At 42.0% G+C, this 20828-nt stretch overlaps 1 protein-coding gene and 1 long non-coding RNA gene across 4 annotated transcripts in view; one reads left to right on the top strand and one right to left on the bottom strand.

Moving 5' to 3' along the window:
* LOC147018178 (uncharacterized) overlaps positions 1-20828 on the top strand; it is a 57922-nt gene that overhangs the window by 28385 nt on the left and 8709 nt on the right. The window lies entirely within an intron of this gene.
* LOC147018179 (polyubiquitin-C) lies at positions 5211-20661 on the bottom strand. Of its 2 annotated transcripts, none has more exons than XM_085897605.1 (2): positions 20502-20661; positions 5211-8149 (listed from the first exon to the last, which is right to left on the bottom strand). In XM_085897605.1, the coding sequence occupies exon 2, from the start codon at positions 8142-8144 to the stop codon at positions 5403-5405; it is 2742 nt and encodes a 913-aa protein (XP_085753731.1). In that variant the 5' UTR covers positions 8145-8149; positions 20502-20661; the 3' UTR covers positions 5211-5402. The 2 variants fall into 2 exon arrangements, with proteins under 2 accessions (XP_085753731.1, XP_085753732.1); XM_085897606.1 differs by having other exon boundaries at positions 20471-20597.

A 20828-nucleotide genomic window follows, 5' to 3' on the forward strand; every position in this document is an offset into this window, starting at 1 on the left:
GAAAGATGAACAACAACATATATATATCTGGGCGTATAATGTGATACCGGTCATCCGTTCCTTTCTGCACTCTAACTCCCAAAGTTTTCAAGTTTCACGTTTCATATTTGGTACATAGGTGCAGATTGTGGAGACGGTGTCGTGACATACGTTCGTCATCTAAAGTGGTTGCCATGGTAACCAGGATGCTGTTTTCCATCCGTTCCTGTCCGCACTCTAACTCCCAAAGTTTTCAACTTTCACACTTCATATTTGGTACATTGGTACAGACTGTGGAGACGGTGTCGTGACATACGTTCGTCATCTAAAGTGGTTGCCATGGCAACCAGGATGCTGCTTTCCATGTCGTAGCACAATTCTGTATATTCCTTCTTGTTCGGGCATATATTGTGCTCACTTGCACTCTTGTTACTGATTACAATATACAAATACATATATTGCTTTAAAATTATTTGGATCAGACTTCACTGCAATGCTTTATAAAAAATATTATGACTCGTCTTTTAAAAACGATAAATGTATAAACAGGCAAACATTGGATGTCTTTGATACCAACTCTCTGGTTTTATCTATCCTCCCTTTCATCATTGCTTCATTTTTCCCTCTCCCCTTTTGATTGTTTAGTTTAGTTATATACTCTCTCTTCTCTCCCCATGCTTGTTTCCTTATTATTCTCCCTTTTCACCCAGTCCAGATGATTTTCAACTCCTAAACCATGGTTCTCCCAGTTGTGAGGTGTCAAAATGATCATTCTCACCCCAGGTGGACCCTGATCCCTGGCACACCTACCTCTCACTTCTGTATCAGATATAAACCCTGTTTTGCTTTGAAGATTGTCTGTCCAAAACAGCAGCTTGTCCTTGATTTTTTACAGCAGTTAGTTTACTTTTTCAACATGGAAGGCTGAAATGGCCAAAGGCAACTTTAGGTTACTCAGGAACAAGTATGTCCATCCTGAGGCAAGCCAGAAAGCAGAATGTCACAAAATCTCAGGACTAAACTCTCCAACCAGTCTCCTTCCCCAAAATCATAGTGATGCCTTGTGATGTCCATCTTTGGTGTACGCTCCTCCTCCATACTCTCACACCTGAAACAACAAACTCTCTGCCTTACCTCGAGCAGTCTCAACTCAACTTCTGCCTCCAAATCTCATGTACGTACCCAACCCATGTTCCACTCAGTCACCCTATTGCCCCCTTGTACCATCTACTGGATTTTGTGGGTGGAAGATAGCATCAGTGCCCATGTTCTGAAATACTACTTTGCTACTCTTACGTATTTTTAAGCGCTCCAAGAAATTGGCAAACATCACTCTCATCCCCGAGCAGGGCGTAAAAACATATCCCCTCAATTATAGACCAGTACTTTTACTTACAATCATAAAAAGTCATGGAATCGATCATTGGTGCCAGTGAAATCTTTATTTTAAAAACAGCCTGATCTCTGACAATCACTTTTTATTCCATCTTGGTCACTTAACTCTTGGCATGTTGCTGCTCTTCTCTCATTCATGGTTAGGGCCCTAAATCTGACAGGCTAGGACACCTCCTTTGAACATGTCAGGCATTTGACAGCTTGTCAAGCAGAGGAAGATGCCAGACTTTCTGCCGACAGCATACAAAGCCACTTTCATGCCAAGCTTCAATTTCCTCTTCTCACAGTCAATGCATCACTTCCAATATAACCCCCCAAAAAACTGGTGGTTGAACTCAGGGTGTGAATGGGAAGGTTTTAAACAGTAAATAAACAAGTACCAGTATATTCAAAATACACCGCCCCCATGCCAAATAAATAAAACAATCCGACAGCACGCGGCATCGCCGGGGCACCTTCAGTGCCCGGGGATGCCTCCTTCTAGTATATGGAGTCGGAATTGGGAGAGAGCGGTGTACAATAATTAAAATAAATAAATAATAATTGTAAACTAAATAATTTCTCAATCAATTGGCTGAAAGCATACCTAAACCACCACTTTCATTTGAATCTAACTTTTTGAAAATCAAGTAATCAAAAAAAAAAATAAATCAATTGATTAAAAATCAAATAATTCATTAAAAAAATACTCTTTATAGCCAAATAATTTGTTCAGTCATGTCCAAATATCAGCTTCTGAGCTCAACAGATGGCTGAGATATTGGCAGGATGAGAAATAAAAGAAATAAATAATAATTATGCAATTAATCAAGAAATAAAAGACTTTTTTTTCGCCAAAGCACATCTTCACTTTTGTCCCCAAATTTCAGCTTCCTCGCTCAAGGGATGGCTAAGTTATCGCCCAGACAAACCAGAAAAAGAGCAATCAGAGATTGCAGACCCCCGCCAGGACTTCTTTTGAGTGGTGTATTTTTTTTTTAATTGGTTTTAGGTTAAATCCAATATGGCTGCCAAACCATGTAACCAATGACATATGTGTGAACCTTTTGTTCCTCATGGACAGGCAGTCATACATGTAAAGTTTCACCTCCATCTGTTCAGCCACTTCAGATATTTTTAAATGTTAAAAAAACCAAACAAAAACAATATGGTAGCCATCACGTGACCAATGACATGAATTTTTTTTCTCTGGATCATTTTATCCCGAGATGACCCTCAAAAATTTTCATACTGATGGGATGTGGCATTCTACATATGCAATGATGTCATAACAAAGGCACCTATGATGTCATTAAAAAAAAAAATCACATTTCCCATTGCTACGTGCCAAGTTTCAATTTTTTCCTTTTTGCACTTTGAGATAGAAGTCCAAAATTTTTCCGTTTTTCCAATATTGCTGCCACACCACCTGACCTATGACATCATAATTATCATTAAAACATTCATGAGAAGTCGTACCGATGGTGAAAACTGTCTCAATCCGACAAGCGGTTGCGGAGAAAAGCATGAAAGTTCTGTGCGGAGAAACAGACAAACGGACCCAAATGCAATCCCCTCTCTTTCAATGAGGGCAATAAATCAATTAATTAAATTAAAAATACCCTTGATAGCCAAATCACTTGTTCAATGTCGCATCCAAATATCAGCTTCCAAGCTCAAAAAGGTGCCTGAAATATTGCCCAAATGAGAAATAAAATCAAGTAATCAAAAAATAATAACTTTTTGCCAAAGAACATCTTCACTTTTGTCCCCAAATTCCAGCTTCCAAGCTCAAAGGATGGCTGCGATATCACCCAGACAAACAAGATAACAGAGTGAAAAACAGAGTACTCCCTTCGGTGCCCAGTGATGTCATGCATCACCTCGACATTTAATTGGGAAAGAGCAGTGTATGTTTACTTGTCCCAGGGAATTCAGGGTTGGGAGAGGACCCCAATTCTATGTAAATGCATGGCATAGTACCACTTCTGATGGGAGGGATATGTGACAAGTACTGCATACAAAATTATGTCTCACTGTTTCACTCTACAATGATTGTCAAACAAACCCACTGACATATTTCCATGATTAACCACCAGCAGGAGTTCACGCTTGAACTTGTATGCTTCACCATCAGCCATGGGCTCTCCTAGGCTGACAATATAGCAAAGATCACCTCCAAAGACAGCCACAGACTGGGCATCCTCTATCGTTCCCTCACTCCTTGAAAAATCATAATGATCAGCATTCTACTCTAAAAAAGATTTTGTCTTCACCTCAATGTTCTTCCACATTGGCCGATGCTCTACAACCACATTCTCTCATGCATAATATTGGCGCAACCCGCGCCTCAAGGTGAAACAAGACCAAACTTCCATGTTTCAGATTGAAGGAGAAAATAAAATGCCACCCTTTCTCACAAAAAAAGGTAGCTATCCTATTTTTTTTTTCTAAGAAGCAGTTGTTTTGTGATCAAGGCTCATGGTGTTAATCTAGACCACCCCAATTATTCCCAACTTGCGGGGACAGTTGGGTATCTTTTTTTTGGCCCAAGTTTCACCCAAAAATGCAATGTTCAACTACAGACAATTTCAGCAGGAATTTGCAATTTCTTCGTTGTGACCGACTCAATCACAAGTGGACAGAAAAAACGAGTTCCAGAGGTGGGCTTTGGTCAGGATAATTGGTGGAGATTATTATGGTAGGGAAGAAGAGAACCTGAGATTAAGAGCTATCTTAAAACCCTAGAAGGAAGGAGAAATTGAAGCAACTCAGGTAGTTGGTTTCACAGGCAAGGACCAATGAGTGGAGGTAAACTGCATTTTGAGAGTTTCACCAGAAGAGGGTTGCTGGCAGACTCAGCACCCTGCAGAAACATGGGGCAGGGGACAGAGGTACAAAACCATAGAGGATGTGGTAGACCACTATGAAGACTATCAGCCCAGGACATCAAAATGTTTTCACAGTACTTTCCATGGTGTCAAGCATAAAAAGGTACACAAGGCAGAGATAGTTGTATGTCATGAAGCTGCAGATGAAGGCCTTATTGGTTGTGAGTGGGGAACTGTTAGGCCACTTGAGGAACACTAGATTTTTGCATCTACTGTACAAATAAAAGGCAAAGCATCTGTCCCTGTACATTATAATACACTGCTGCCACTCACACTAATAAGAAGTGGTATTGTATGAACTCGATATCTCTTGTATTTCCTCTTTCCATTCAGGAACAGAACAGTTAACCATTTTGAAATTACCACTCTTCCATCCAAATGCTGAAAATTTATGTTAAGGCCATTTGAATTGGATTTCACATGAGCATCAGCAATTTAAGTGGCCAGAGCAGAACCAACTAACTGAAAATGCACATGGAAATAGTTAGCCTTCATTTCTAAAATCCTGCATTTTTAGCTCATCTGGAATTGGAGTTCCAGACAAGGTATTGTAATCGTGCACCATCCATCTGTCCATCTCCTATTTTGACTTTTCCAACCAAACCACTGGGCCAATCCAGCTGAAATTTTGCAGCAATGTTCCCCTTCCGACTGGAAGAGATTGCAAAGCTCAGTCTGGTCACATGACAGAGGTCAAAATGGGAGACTTTGTGAATTCCTTCCAAAAAAATTAAAATATATTTTTTTTTTTAATCTTGTTCTCCAGACCATCAAAATGCTACCAAATTTGGGTTACAACATTCAGCCAGGATCAAGATAAGCTCCAGGTCCCATGATCCTCTTTTGCACCAAGTTGTGATAAACCTCAATATTAAAGATACATCCGAAGCCAAATCCACCTCAATAAACTCATTTTAATGGCAATCATAAAGAGTTGTGGTAACAAACTGACCAGAAACAAGAAAATTGGTTGCAACATTTATTTCAACATGCAGGTTCAAACAAGCAGCATTAATAAGTCACCAAGCTCATTCTTAATTATTCCTGACTCCACCTTGAAGAAAATAAAAATCAGGTGCAACACAAAAGCATAGAGTTTGCCGCAAATATTATGGAATAAAGTAGGCTAAAGCAAACAATGATGGTGCAAGAATCAATCTAAAAGCCACCACGCAGACGCAGCACAAGATGCAAGGTGGATTCTTTCTGGATGTTGTAGTCAGACAAAGTACGGCCATCTTCAAGCTGCTTTCCTGCAAAGATGAGACGCTGCTGATCTGGAGGAATTCCTTCCTTGTCTTGGATCTTGGCCTTCACATTCTCAATGGTATCACTTGGCTCAACTTCAAGGGTGATCGTCTTCCCCGTGAGGGTCTTCACAAAGATCTGCATCCCTCCACGCAGACGCAGCACAAGATGCAAGGTGGATTCTTTCTGGATGTTGTAGTCAGACAAAGTACGGCCATCTTCAAGCTGCTTTCCTGCAAAGATGAGACGCTGCTGATCTGGAGGAATTCCTTCCTTGTCTTGGATCTTGGCCTTCACATTCTCAATGGTATCACTTGGCTCAACTTCAAGGGTGATAGTCTTCCCAGTGAGGGTCTTCACAAAGATCTGCATCCCTCCACGCAAACGCAGCACAAGATGCAAGGTGGATTCTTTCTGGATGTTGTAGTCGGACAAAGTACGGCCATCTTCAAGCTGCTTGCCTGCAAAGATGAGACGCTGCTGATCTGGAGGAATTCCTTCCTTGTCTTGGATCTTTGCCTTTACATTCTCAATGGTATCACTTGGTTCAACTTCAAGGGTGATAGTCTTCCCTGTGAGGGTCTTCACAAAGATCTGCATCCCTCCACGCAGACGCAGCACAAGATGCAAGGTGGATTCTTTCTGGATGTTGTAGTCAGACAAAGTACGGCCATCTTCAAGCTGCTTGCCTGCAAAGATGAGACGCTGCTGATCAGGAGGAATTCCTTCCTTGTCTTGGATCTTGGCCTTCACATTCTCAATGGTATCACTTGGCTCAACTTCAAGGGTGATAGTCTTCCCAGTGAGGGTCTTCACAAAGATTTGCATCCCTCCACGCAGACGCAACACAAGATGCAAGGTGGATTCTTTCTGGATGTTATAGTCGGACAAAGTACGGCCATCTTCAAGCTGCTTGCCTGCAAAGATGAGACGCTGCTGATCAGGAGGAATTCCTTCCTTGTCTTGGATCTTGGCCTTCACATTCTCAATGGTATCACTTGGCTCAACTTCAAGGGTGATAGTCTTCCCAGTGAGGGTCTTCACAAAGATCTGCATCCCTCCACGCAGACGCAGCACAAGATGCAAAGTGGATTCTTTCTGGATGTTGTAGTCGGACAAAGTACGGCCATCTTCAAGCTGCTTGCCTGCAAAGATGAGACGCTGCTGATCTGGAGGAATTCCTTCCTTGTCTTGGATCTTGGCCTTCACATTCTCAATGGTATCACTTGGCTCAACTTCAAGGGTGATCGTCTTCCCCGTGAGGGTCTTCACAAAGATCTGCATCCCTCCACGCAGACGCAGCACAAGATGCAAGGTGGATTCTTTCTGGATGTTGTAGTCAGACAAAGTACGGCCATCTTCAAGCTGCTTTCCTGCAAAGATGAGACGCTGCTGATCTGGAGGAATTCCTTCCTTGTCTTGGATCTTGGCCTTCACATTCTCAATGGTATCACTTGGCTCAACTTCAAGGGTGATAGTCTTCCCAGTGAGGGTCTTCACAAAGATCTGCATCCCTCCACGCAAACGCAGCACAAGATGCAAGGTGGATTCTTTCTGGATGTTGTAGTCGGACAAAGTACGGCCATCTTCAAGCTGCTTGCCTGCAAAGATGAGACGCTGCTGATCTGGAGGAATTCCTTCCTTGTCTTGGATCTTTGCCTTTACATTCTCAATGGTATCACTTGGTTCAACTTCAAGGGTGATAGTCTTCCCTGTGAGGGTCTTCACAAAGATCTGCATCCCTCCACGCAGACGCAGCACAAGATGCAAGGTGGATTCTTTCTGGATGTTGTAGTCAGACAAAGTACGGCCATCTTCAAGCTGCTTGCCTGCAAAGATGAGACGCTGCTGATCAGGAGGAATTCCTTCCTTGTCTTGGATCTTGGCCTTCACATTCTCAATGGTATCACTTGGCTCAACTTCAAGGGTGATAGTCTTCCCAGTGAGGGTCTTCACAAAGATTTGCATCCCTCCACGCAGACGCAACACAAGATGCAAGGTGGATTCTTTCTGGATGTTATAGTCGGACAAAGTACGGCCATCTTCAAGCTGCTTGCCTGCAAAGATGAGACGCTGCTGATCAGGAGGAATTCCTTCCTTGTCTTGGATCTTGGCCTTCACATTCTCAATGGTATCACTTGGCTCAACTTCAAGGGTGATAGTCTTCCCAGTGAGGGTCTTCACAAAGATCTGCATCCCTCCACGCAGACGCAGCACAAGATGCAAAGTGGATTCTTTCTGGATGTTGTAGTCGGACAAAGTACGGCCATCTTCAAGCTGCTTGCCTGCAAAGATGAGACGCTGCTGATCAGGAGGAATTCCTTCCTTGTCTTGGATCTTGGCCTTCACATTCTCAATGGTATCACTTGGCTCAACTTCAAGGGTGATAGTCTTCCCAGTGAGGGTCTTCACAAAGATTTGCATCCCTCCACGCAGACGCAGCACAAGATGCAAGGTGGATTCTTTCTGGATGTTGTAGTCAGACAAAGTACGGCCATCTTCAAGCTGCTTTCCTGCAAAGATGAGACGCTGCTGATCTGGAGGAATTCCTTCCTTGTCTTGGATCTTTGCCTTTACATTCTCAATGGTATCACTTGGCTCAACTTCAAGGGTGATCGTCTTCCCAGTGAGAGTCTTCACAAAGATCTGCATCTCGCCTATCCCACCCCCAAAAACACAAAGCACAAGACCTTAATAAAAGTTTTACATTTGTCAAATAAAAAGCTCCATATGCATAATATGCAACAAATAGTTCAACACACTAGTTTTATATCAAGCTCACTCGTGGACAGCTCATAAATATTTAAAACTGGCAAATACAACCAGTCACTGCTGACGGGACTATTAAGGGAAGGAACAGTGGGGGGAGAAAGAAGGAGAGGAGGAGGGATTCCAGCAGATGTGACGCCCAGTTTAATGTCCATCCGAGAGACGGCACACACATCGATAAATCACCCTGCCTGTGAAACACCGGGATGACAGTTTATAGCTGGATTGTGATTTAAACCCAAGCGAGAAAGCTCAGAGCATGCATGCCGACCCCTTAGCTATCATGCCGTGATGTAAACGAAACCTCTTTTTTAATTTGTACTATATTTACCCATGCCAAAGTTAGATGTATAATGAAAAAGATCTTTTGAAAAATTACCCCCGGTTGGGGGGGGGGCGGTCATCTCTGAAGCTCTGTAGATGTGGATCCTACATACCAAGTTTCATCAAGATTGGGCAAAAATTTTTTGACTGCATCACAGACGATTTTTCCAACTTTGAAGACACGTGACTCGATAACCAGAACGAATTTCAAAAAACCGGCCTGACCAAATTTAGATAGTGCCATATTATCAGAATCCGAAGGAATTTTGAAGATCGGATCATAAACGGCGGAGGAGATAGATTTTGAAAATGGATGATTTCGCAACTTGGGAGTGACCTTGACCTTCAATCGGGTCAAAGGTCATACCATCGTGCATCCCTCATTGACATCTACCCACATACCAAATATCAAGAAAATCGGAATTAAAAAAATGGGGACGGACGGACATAGAGACTGGTTTTATTAGGTCATCACGTTAGAGATGACCTAAAAAGGGAAACATGGTGTAAAATAAAATTGCCCATTTTCAGCGAGCCAACCATCACCTGGCACCACAGAACACAGGCAAGTGGCCCCTGAACGTTGTTCAAATCAATCGATCCACTATTGAGTGACTGAGCGCTCTACAATATTCGCACTAAGTGGCTGAAGCACTCAAACAAAATGGTTGTTAAGGAACGGTAGCTTGGCAAGCGATTGCTGAACCCTCATTAAACACACACCTCCCAGAGATGCCCGAAATATCAATTCTGTCCTAAATGGACACATGAACACCTTCAGCAGTCACAACTGCTGCCAAGTTCAATTCTGGTGCTTAAATAATGCAATTCGGCCAAGTTCAAGACATTCGAGGTTATGGCATGTGCGGAAATGAAGTAAAGCCACGAATGCATGGCGTCTCCAAGCGTTTACAAGCTTTGCAATGTATCCAAATAGGCTCCGTTGGTATCGATATACCAATATGTTGATATATATATATATATATATATAATGCAGGTTCCAAAAATATGCAATGGTCCATTAAGTATTCGTATACGACACACATCATTGACGAATTTTTTTTTTTTTAAGCAATCCCACATGGGGTTTTCACCTCCCCTGATGAGAATGGTTATTTTACTTCCAACTTCAATTTCTATGAAAAAATGATTTTGTTTTCAACCGAGATCAGTGTTGGTAATCGCCACAGGTCAAGAATAAAGTTCAATCGCTATGGCCACACCGGTATGACGATCACAGAACGCTGTACTGGTATGATTATACCATTATCACAAATCAATGACTTGGCACAATGTTTTGAAAACACATCTGAGCGATATGAAATTATAAGTAAGCAATTTGCAGTTGCTTTACAACCAGCCACGAGGGCAAAGAAAAACACGATTGCTTACACGGAGCTGATGAGCTCAGATGCAGAGGTTTAAAAAGTTATAACTTTCTGTACTTCCTGGTACATTTTGACATCATACATGTTGAGCTGAGATGCTGAGTGCATCAAAGCTTTTTATATCATGTATGGTATTTCAAGATTGCAAACACCTTTCTGCAATTTGTTGGTGAAATACGGTTTTTTGTTGTCGTTATTCTTGTCGGTTTTTTTTTTCCAGCATATTCAGAATTCCAATATTGGTATATCTGAAAAATTATGTCGCCAGACTCTGGTATCCAGCAATTCGTAGGTATGATTGGGCATTTGATAAGAGTGAAGAAAGTGAAAGGGGGGGGGGACAATCAACCAAAAATAATATTAACAAATTGTTGCAGTTCAAGGCATGGTTGAGCAGGCCAAAATTATAAATATATATATATATATATATATATATATATATATATATATATATATATATATATATATATATATATTTTATACATTAACGGCGACAATCCGTCCGGCAGTTTCGGAGGAGATACGTCCACAAAATATGGCTTAGCGTGTCAATATAATAAACTCATCAAAATGATTCTGCATAGAATAACAGTGAAGATGGAAACAAAATAAATGGCAGAAATCCATTTTCTACCAGTCATTATATATACCACCCAGAGACAAACATAGCCAAGACACATTGATGGGAGGGTGCTGCATTGTACGAGGTTGTGGAGCAAGGAGAGAAGAGAGAAGAAAAGAGAAGGAGAGAGAGAGAGTTATACTTTATTAAAACACACTTTAGATATTTATTTAACCACAAACATGGTCACAGCTTAAAAGCAGCTGAATGAGGTTACCATGGTTACCTGAGAGAAAGGGGTGAGTTTACAAAAACAATTGTGCCCAATCATGAAATGCAATAAAATAGAGGCATTAACCCAGCAGTAGATCTCCAGCTTCACAGCACATGGATGTTGAAATACACAATGGCATATGCTTTACTACCATGTATATTTATTACAAAGCTGCAGTCATTAGGTACTGTACTATTTTACTGATAAATAAAATGGCCGTTTTACACTGTTTTTGCCATTACCAAACGAAACATGATTCAAGCCACAACTGATGTCGGAAAATGCAGCCGGCGGCACAAACAAAATGACCTTAAACAGAGCTGTCGAATTACCTCAAGAACCCAATAACCTTGCTTAAACAGAGACGTCAAATTACCTCAAGAACCCAATTACCTTGCTTAAACAGAGCCGTCAAATTACCTCGCTTAAACAGAACCGTCAAATTAACTCACGAACCCAATTACCTCGCTTAAACAGAGCCGTCAAATTACCTCAAGAACCCAATTACCTCGCTTAAACAGAACCGTAAAATTACCTCACAAACCCAATTACCTCGCTTAAACAGAACCGTCAAATTAACTCACGAACCCAATAACCTCGCTTAAACAGAGCCATCAAATTACCTCAAGAACCCAATTACCTCGCTTAAACAGAACCGTCAAATTACCTCACGAACCCAATTACCTCGCTTAAACAGAACCGTCAAATTCACTCACGAACCCAATAACCTCGCTTAAACAGAACCGTCAAATTAACTCACGAACCCAATTACCTCGCTTAAACAGAGCCGTCAAATTACCTCAAGAACCCAATTACCTCGCTTAAACAGAACCGTCCAATTACCTCACAAACCCAATTACCTCGCTTAAACAGAACCGTCAAATTAACTCACGAACCCAATAACCTCGCTTAAACAGAACCGTCAAATTACCTCAATAACCCAATTACCTCGCTTAAACAGAACCGTCAAATTAACTCACGAACCCAATGACCTCGCTTAAACAGAACCGTCACATTAACTCACAAACCCAATTACCTCGCTTAAACAGAGCTGTCAAATTAGCTCAAGAAGCCAATTACCTCGCTTAAACAGAACCGTCAAATTAACTCACGAACCCAATTACCTCGCTTAAACAGAACCGTCAAATTAACTCACGAACCCAATTACCTCGCTTACACAGAGCTGTCGAATTACCTCAAGAACCCAATTACCTCGCTTAAACAGAACCATAAAATTAACTCACGAACCCAATTACCTCGCTTAAACAGAGTTGTCGAATTACCTCACGAACCCAATTACCTCGCTTAAACAGAGTTGTCGAATTACCTCACGAACCCAATTACCTCGCTTAAACAGAACCGTCAAATTCCCTCACGAACCCAATTACCTCGCTGAAACAGAACCGTCAAATTAACTCAAGAACCCAATAATCTCGCTAAAACAGAACCGTCAAATTAACTCACGAACCCAATTACCTCGCTTAAACAGAGCTGTCGAATTACCTCAAGAACCCAATTACCTTGCTTAAACAGAACCGTCAAATTAACTCACGAACCCAATTACCTCGCTTAAACAGAACCGTCAAATTAACTCACAAACCCAATTACCTCGCTTAAACAGAGCTGTCGAATTACCTCAAGGACCCAATTACCTCGCTTAAACAGAGCCGTCAAATTACCTCACGAACCCAATTACTTCGCTTAAACAGAACCGTCGAATTAACTCACGAACCCAATTACCTCGCTTTAACAGAACCGTCGAATTACCTCACGAACCCAATTACCTCGCTTAAGAGCTGTCAAATTACCTCACGAACCCAATTACCTCGCTTAAACAGAGCCGTCAAATTAACTCACGAACCCAGTCACCTCGCTTAAACAGAACCGTCAAATTAACTCACAAACCCAATTACCTCGCTTAAACAGAGCTGTCGAATTACCTCAAGAAGCCAATTACCTCGCTTAAACAGAACCGTCGAATTCCCTCACAAACCCAATTACCTCGCTTTAACAGAGCCGTCAAATTACCTCACGAACCCAATTACCTCGCTTTAACAGAACCGTCGAATTACCTCACGAACCCAATTACCTCGCTTAAACAGAGCCGTCAAATTACCTCACGAACCCAATTACTTCGCTTAAACAGAACCGTCGAATTAACTCACGAACCCAATTACCTCGCTTTAACAGAACCGTCGAATTACCTCACGAACCCAATTACCTCGCTTAAGAGCTGTCAAATTACCTCACGAACCCAATTACCTCGCTTAAGAGCTGTCAAATTACCTCACGAACCCAATTACCTCGCTTAAACAGAGCCGTCAAATTAACTCACAAACCCAATTACCTTGCTTAAACAGAGCTGTCAAATTACCTCAAGAAGCCAATAACCTCGCTTAAACAGAACCGTCAAATTCCCTCACAAACCCAATTACCTTGCTTAAACAGAGCCGTCAAATTACCTCACGAACCCAATTACCTCGCTTAAACAGAGCCGTCAAATTAACTCACGAACCCAATTACCTCGCTTAAACAGAACCGTCAAATTAACTCACAAACCCAATTACCTCGCTTAAACAGAGCTGTCGAATTACCTCAAGAAGCCAATTACCTCGCTCAAACAGAACCGTCGAATTCCCTCACAAACCAAATTACCTTGCTTAAACAGAACCGTCAAATTACCTCACGAACCCAATTACCTCGCTTAAACAGAACCGTCAAATTACCTCACGAACCCAATTACCTCGCTTAAACAGAACCGTCAAATTAACTCACGAACCCAATTACCTCGCTTAAACAGAACCGTCAAATTAACTCACGAACCCAATAACCTCGCTTAAACAGAGCCGTCAAATTACCTCAAGAACCCAATTACCTCGCTTAAACAGAACCGTCAAATTACCTCACAAACCCAATTACCTCGCTTAAACAGAACCGTCAAATTAACTCACGAACCCAATAACCTCGCTTAAACAGAACCGTCAAATTAACTCACGAACCCAATAACCTCGCTTAAACAGAGCCGTCAAAATACCTCAAGAACCCAATTACCTCGCTTAAACAGAACCGTCAAATTACCTCACAAACCCAATTACCTCGCTTAAACAGAACCGTCAAATTAACTCACAAACCCAATTACCTCGCTTAAACAGAGCTGTCGAATTACCTCACGAACCCAATTACCTCGCTTAAACAGAACCGTCAAATTAACTCACGAACCCAATTACCTCGCTTAAGCAGAACCGTCAAATTAACTCACGAACCCAATTACCTCGCTTAAACAGAACCGTCAAATTAACTCACGAAACCAATTACCTCGCTTAAACAGAACCGTCGAATTACCTCACGAACCCAATTACCTCGCTTAAACAGAACCGTCGAATTAACTCACGAACCCAATTACCTCGCTAAAACAGAGTTGTCGAATTACCTCACGAACCCAATTACCTCGCTTAAACAGAGTTGTCGAATTACCTCACGAACCCAATTACCTCGCTTAAACAGAACCGTCAAATTCCCTCACGAACCCAATTACCTCGCTTAAACAGAACCGTCAAATTCCCTCACGAACCCAATTACCTCGCTTAAACAGAACCGTCAAATTAACTCACGAACCCAATTACCTCGCTTAAACAGAGCTGTCGAATTACCTCAAGAACCCAATTACCTTGCTTAAACAGAACCGTCAAATTAACTCACGAACCCAATTACCTCACTTAAACAGAACCGTCAAATAAACTCACAAACCCAATTACCTCGCTTAAACAGAGCTGTCGAATTACCTCAAGAACCCAATTACCTCGCTTAAACAGAACCGTCAAATTAACTCACGAACCCAATTACCTCGCTTTAACAGAACCGTCGAATTACCTCACGAACCCAATTACCTCGCTTAAGAGCTGTCAAATTACCTCACGAACCCAATTACCTCGCTTAAACAGAACCGTCAAATTAACTCACAAACCCAATTACCTTGCTTAAACAGAGCTGTCGAATTACCTCAAGAAGCCAATTACCTCGCTTAAACAGAACCGTCGAATTCCCTCACAAACCCAATTACCTTGCTTAAACAGAACCGTCAAATTACCTCACGAACCCAATTACCTCGCTTAAACAGAACCGTCAAATTACCTCACGAACCCAATTACCTCGCTTAAACAGAACCGTCAAATTAACTCACGAACCCAATTACCTCGCTTAAACAGAACCGTCAAATTAACTCACGAACCCAATAACCTCGCTTAAACAGAACCGTCAAATTAACTCACAAACCCAATTACCTTGCTTAAACAGAGCTGTCGAATTACCTCAAACAGAACCGTCAAATTACCTCAAGAACCCAATAACCTCGCTTAAACAGAACCGTCAAATTAACTCACGAACCCAATTACCTCGCTTAAACAGAGCCGTCAAATTACCTCAAGAACCCAATTACCTCGCTTAAACAGAACCGTCAAATTAACTCACGAACCCAATAACCTCGCTTAAACAGAACCGTCAAATTAACTCACAAACCCAATTACCTTGCTTAAACAGAGCTGTCGAATTACCTCAAACAGAACCGTCAAATTAACTCACGAACCCAATAACCTCGCTTAAACAGAACCGTCAAATTACCTCAAGAACCCAATTACCTCGCTTAAACAGAACCGTCAAATTAACTCACGAACCCAATTACCTCGCTTAAACAGAACTGTCAAATTAACTCACAAACCCAATTACCTCGCTTAAACAGAGCTGTCAAATTAGCTCAAGAAGCCAATTACCTCGCTTAAACAGAACCGTCAAATTAACTCACGAACCCAATTACCTCGCTTAAACAGAACCGTCAAATTAACTCAAGAACCCAATAACCTCGCTTAAACAGAACCGTCAAATTAACTCACGAACCCAATTACCTCGCTTAAACAGAGCTGTCGAATTACCTCAAAAACCCAATTACCTCGCTTAAACAGAACCGTAAAATTAACTCACGAACCCAATTACCTCGCTTAAACAGAACCGTCAAATTAACTCACAAACCCAATTTCCTCGCTTAAACAGAGCTGTCGAATTACCTCAAGAAGCCAATTACCTCGCTTAAACAGAACCGTCAAATTACCTCACGAACCCAATTACCTCGCTTAAACAGAACCGTCAAATTAACTCACGAACCCAATTACCTCGCTTAAACAGAACCGTCGAATTACCTCACGAACCCAATTACCTCGCTTAAACAGAACCGTCAAATTCCCTCACGAACCCAATTACCTCGCTTAAACAGAACCGTCAAATTAACTCAAGAACCCAATAATCTCGCTAAAACAGAACCGTCAAATTAACTCACAAACCCAATTCCCTCGCTTAAACAGAGCTGTCGAATTACCTCAAGGACCCAATGACCTCGCTTAAACAGAGCCGTCAAATTACCTCACGAACCCAATTACTTCGCTTAAACAGAACCGTCGAATTAACTCACGAACCCAATTACCTCGCTTTAACAGAACCGTCGAATTACCTCACAAACCCAATTACCTCGCTTCAGAGCTGTCAAATTACCTCACGAACCCAATTACCTCGCTTAAACAGAGCCGTCAAATTAACTCACGAACCCAATTACCTCGCTTAAACAGAACCGTCAAATTAACTCACAAACCCAATTACCTCGCTTTAACAGAGCTGTCGAATTACCTCAAGAAGCCAATTACCTCGCTTAAACAGAGCCGTCAAATTACCTCACGAACCCAATTACCTCGCTTTAACAGAACCGTCGAATTACCTCACGAACCCAATTACCTCGCTTAAGAGCTGTCAAATTACCTCACGAACCCAATTACCTCGCTTTAACAGAACCGTCAAATTAACTCACGAACCCAATTACCTCGCTTAAACAGAACCGTCGAATTAACTCACAAACCCAATTACCTCGCTTTAACAGAACCGTCGAATTACCTCACGAACCCAATTACCTCGCTTAAACAGAGCCGTCAAATTAACTCACGAACCCATTTTCCTCGCTTAAACAGAACCGTCAAATTAACTCACGAACCCAATTACCTCGCTTAAACAGAACCGTCAAATTAACTCACGAACCCAATAACCTCGCTTAAACAGAACCGTCAAATTAACTCACAAACCCAATTACCTTGCTTAAACAGAGCTGTCGAATTACCTCAAACAGAACCGTCAAATTACCTCAAGAACCCAATAACCTCGCTTAAACAGAACCGTCAAATTAACTCACGAACCCAATTACCTCGCTTAAACAGAGCTGTCAAATTACCTCAAGAACCCAATTACCTCGCTTAAACAGAACCGTCAAATTAACTCACGAACCCAATAACCTCGCTTAAACAGAACCGTCAAATTAACTCACAAACCCAATTACCTTGCTTAAACAGAGCTGTCGAATTACCTCAAACAGAACCGTCAAATTAACTCACGAACCCAATAACCTCGCTTAAACAGAACCGTCAAATTACCTCAAGAACCCAATTACCTCGCTTAAACAGAACCGTCAAATTAACTCACGAACCCAATTACCTCGCTTAAACAGAACTGTCAAATTAACTCACAAACCCAATTACCTCGCTTAAACAGAGCTGTCAAATTAGCTCAAGAAGCCAATTACCTCGCTTAAACAGAACCGTCAAATTAACTCACGAACCCAATTACCTCGCTTAAACAGAACCGTCAAATTAACTCAAGAACCCAATAACCTCGCTTAAACAGAACCGTCAAATTAACTCACGAACCCAATTACCTCGCTTAAACAGAGCTGTCGAATTACCTCAAGAACCCAATTACCTCGCTTAAACAGAACCGTAAAATTAACTCACGAACCCAATTACCTCGCTTAAACAGAACCGTCAAATTAACTCACAAACCCAATTTCCTCGCTTAAACAGAGCTGTCGAATTACCTCAAGAAGCCAATTACCTCGCTTAAACAGAACCGTCAAATTACCTCACGAACCCAATTACCTCGCTTAAACAGAACCGTCAAATTAACTCACGAACCCAATTACCTCGCTTAAACAGAACCGTCGAATTACCTCACGAACCCAATTACCTCGCTTAAACAGAACCGTCAAATTCCCTCACGAACCCAATTACCTCGCTTAAACAGAACCGTCAAATTAACTCAAGAACCCAATAATCTCGCTAAAACAGAACCATCATATTAACTCACAAACCCAATTCCCTCGCTTAAACAGAGCTGTCGAATTACCTCAAGGACCCAATGACCTCGCTTAAACAGAGCCGTCAAATTACCTCACGAACCCAATTACTTCGCTTAAACAGAACCGTCGAATTAACTCACGAACCCAATTACCTCGCTTTAACAGAACCGTCGAATTACCTCACAAACCCAATTACCTCGCTTCAGAGCCGTCAAATTACCTCACGAACCCAATTACCTCGCTTAAACAGAGCCGTCAAATTAACTCACGAACCCAATTACCTCGCTTAAACAGAACCGTCAAATTAACTCACAAACCCAATTACCTCGCTTTAACAGAGCTGTCGAATTACCTCAAGAAGCCAATTACCTCGCTTAAACAGAGCCGTCAAATTACCTCACGAACCCAATTACCTCGCTTTAACAGAACCGTCGAATTACCTCACGAACCCAATTACCTCGCTTAAGAGCTGTCAAATTACCTCACGAACCCAATTACCTCGCTTTAACAGAACCGTCAAATTAACTCACGAACCCAATTACCTCGCTTAAACAGAACCGTCAAATTAACTCACAAACCCAATTACCTTGCTTAAACAGAGCTGTCGAATTACCTCAAGAAGCCAATTACCTCACTTAAACAGAACCGTCGAATTCCCTCACAAACCCAATTACCTTGCTTAAACAGAGCCGTCAAATTACCTCACGAACCCAATTACTTCGCTTAAACAGAACCGTCGAATTAACTCACAAACCCAATTACCTCGCTTTAACAGAACCGTCGAATTACCTCACGAACCCAATTACCTCGCTTAAACAGAGCCGTCAAATTAACTCACGAACCCATTTGCCTCGCTTAAACAGAGCTGTCAAATTACCTCACGAACCCAATTACCTCGCTTAAACAGAGCCGTCAAATTAACTCACGAACCCAATTACCTCGCTTAAACAGAACCGTCAAATTAACTCACAAACCCAATTACCTCGCTTAAACAGAGCCGTCAAATTAACTCACGAACCCAATTACCTCGCTTAAACAGAACCGTCAAATTAACTCACGAACCCAATTACCTCGCTTAAACAGAACCGTCAAATTAACTCACAAACCCAATTACCTTGCTTAAACAGAGCTGTCGAATTACCTCAAGAAGCCAATTACCTCACTTAAACAGAACCGTCAAATTCCCTCACAAACCCAATTCCCTTGCTTAAACAGAGCCGTCAAATTACCTCACGAACCCAATTACCTCGCTTTAACAGAACCGTCGAATTACCTCACGAACCCAATTACCTCGCTTAAACAGAGCCGTCAAATTAACTCACGAACCCAATTACCTCGCTTAAACAGAGCCGTCAAATTAACTCACGAACCCAATTACCTCGCTTAAACAGAGCCGTCAAATTAACTCACAAACCCAATTACCTCGCTTAAACAGAACCGTCGAATTACCTCACGAACCCAATTACCTCGCTTAAACAGAGCTGTCAAATTACCTCACGAACCCAATTACCTCGCTTAAACAGAGCCGTCAAATTAACTCACAAACCCAATTACCTCGCTTAAACAGAACCGTCGAATTCCCTCACGAACCAAATTACCTCGCTTAAACAGAGCTGTCGAATTACCTCACGAACCCAATTACCTCGCTTAAACAGAACCGTCAAATTAACTCACGAACCCAATTACCTCACTTAAACAGAGCTGTCGAATTACCTCACGAACCCAATTACCTCGCTTAAACAGAGCTGTCGAATTACCTCAAGAAGCCAATTACCTCGCTTAAACAGAACCGTCAAATTAACTCACGAACCCAATTACCTCGCTTAAACAGAGCTGTCGAATTACCTCAAGAAGCCAATTACCTCGCTTAAACAGAACCGTCAAATTAACTCACGAACCCAATTACCTCGCTTAAACAGAACCGTCGAATTCCCTCACGAACCCAATTACCTCGCTTAAACAGAACCGTCAAATTAACTCACGAACCCAATTACCTCGCTTAAACAGAACCGTCGAATTCCCTCACGAACCCAATTACCTCGCTTAAACAGAACCGTCGAATCCCTCACGAACCCAATTGCCTCGCTTAAACAGAGCCGTCAAATTACCTCACGAACCCAATTACCTCGCTTCAACAGAGCCGTTGAAATACCTGACTATTACGAAACGAGCCGTCGAATTACCTGACTATTACGAACCGAGCCGTCGAAATACCTTAGGACGATTACGAAACGAGCCGTCGAAATACCTGACTATTAGGAATCGAGCCGTCGAATTACCTGACTATTACGAACCGAGCCATCGAATTACCTGACTATTACGAACCGAGCCGTCGAAATACATTTGGACGATTACGAAACGAGCCGTCGAATTACCTGACGATTACCAACCGAGCCATCGAATTACCTGACTATTACGAACCGAGCCGTCGAATTACCTGACTATTACGAACCGAGCCGTCGAATTACCTGACTATTACGAACCGAGCCGTCGAATTACCTGACGATTATGAACCGAGCCGTCGAATTACCTGACGATTATGAACCGAGCCGTCGAATTGAGCTTCCAAACAGTAACGAACTGCGTCTTTCTGCTGCAAATGTAGTCCGTTCGCTCCTCCCCCACCTTTCATGTTGATATACCCATCCACGGGATGTATTACTCCGCCTTTGCGCCAACGTGTGTTCCGCATAAATGAAAATGTCCAGCCGTTTCACCGCCACGGTAATCCGTCGCGGATTGATGCTGACGCTTTTTCACGGGTGCCCTGCTTTTTGGCCACGACTGTACACACTGTACATATATTTGTGACATACCAAAGGCATCACCGCACCATCCAGCTTCAAATGGAGCAACT

Source organism: Eptatretus burgeri, chromosome 10 (genome assembly GCF_056783735.1).
Source record: "Eptatretus burgeri isolate ZD-2024b chromosome 10, Ebu_testis_v1, whole genome shotgun sequence".
Classification (NCBI taxonomy): Eukaryota; Metazoa; Chordata; class Myxini; order Myxiniformes; family Myxinidae; genus Eptatretus; species Eptatretus burgeri.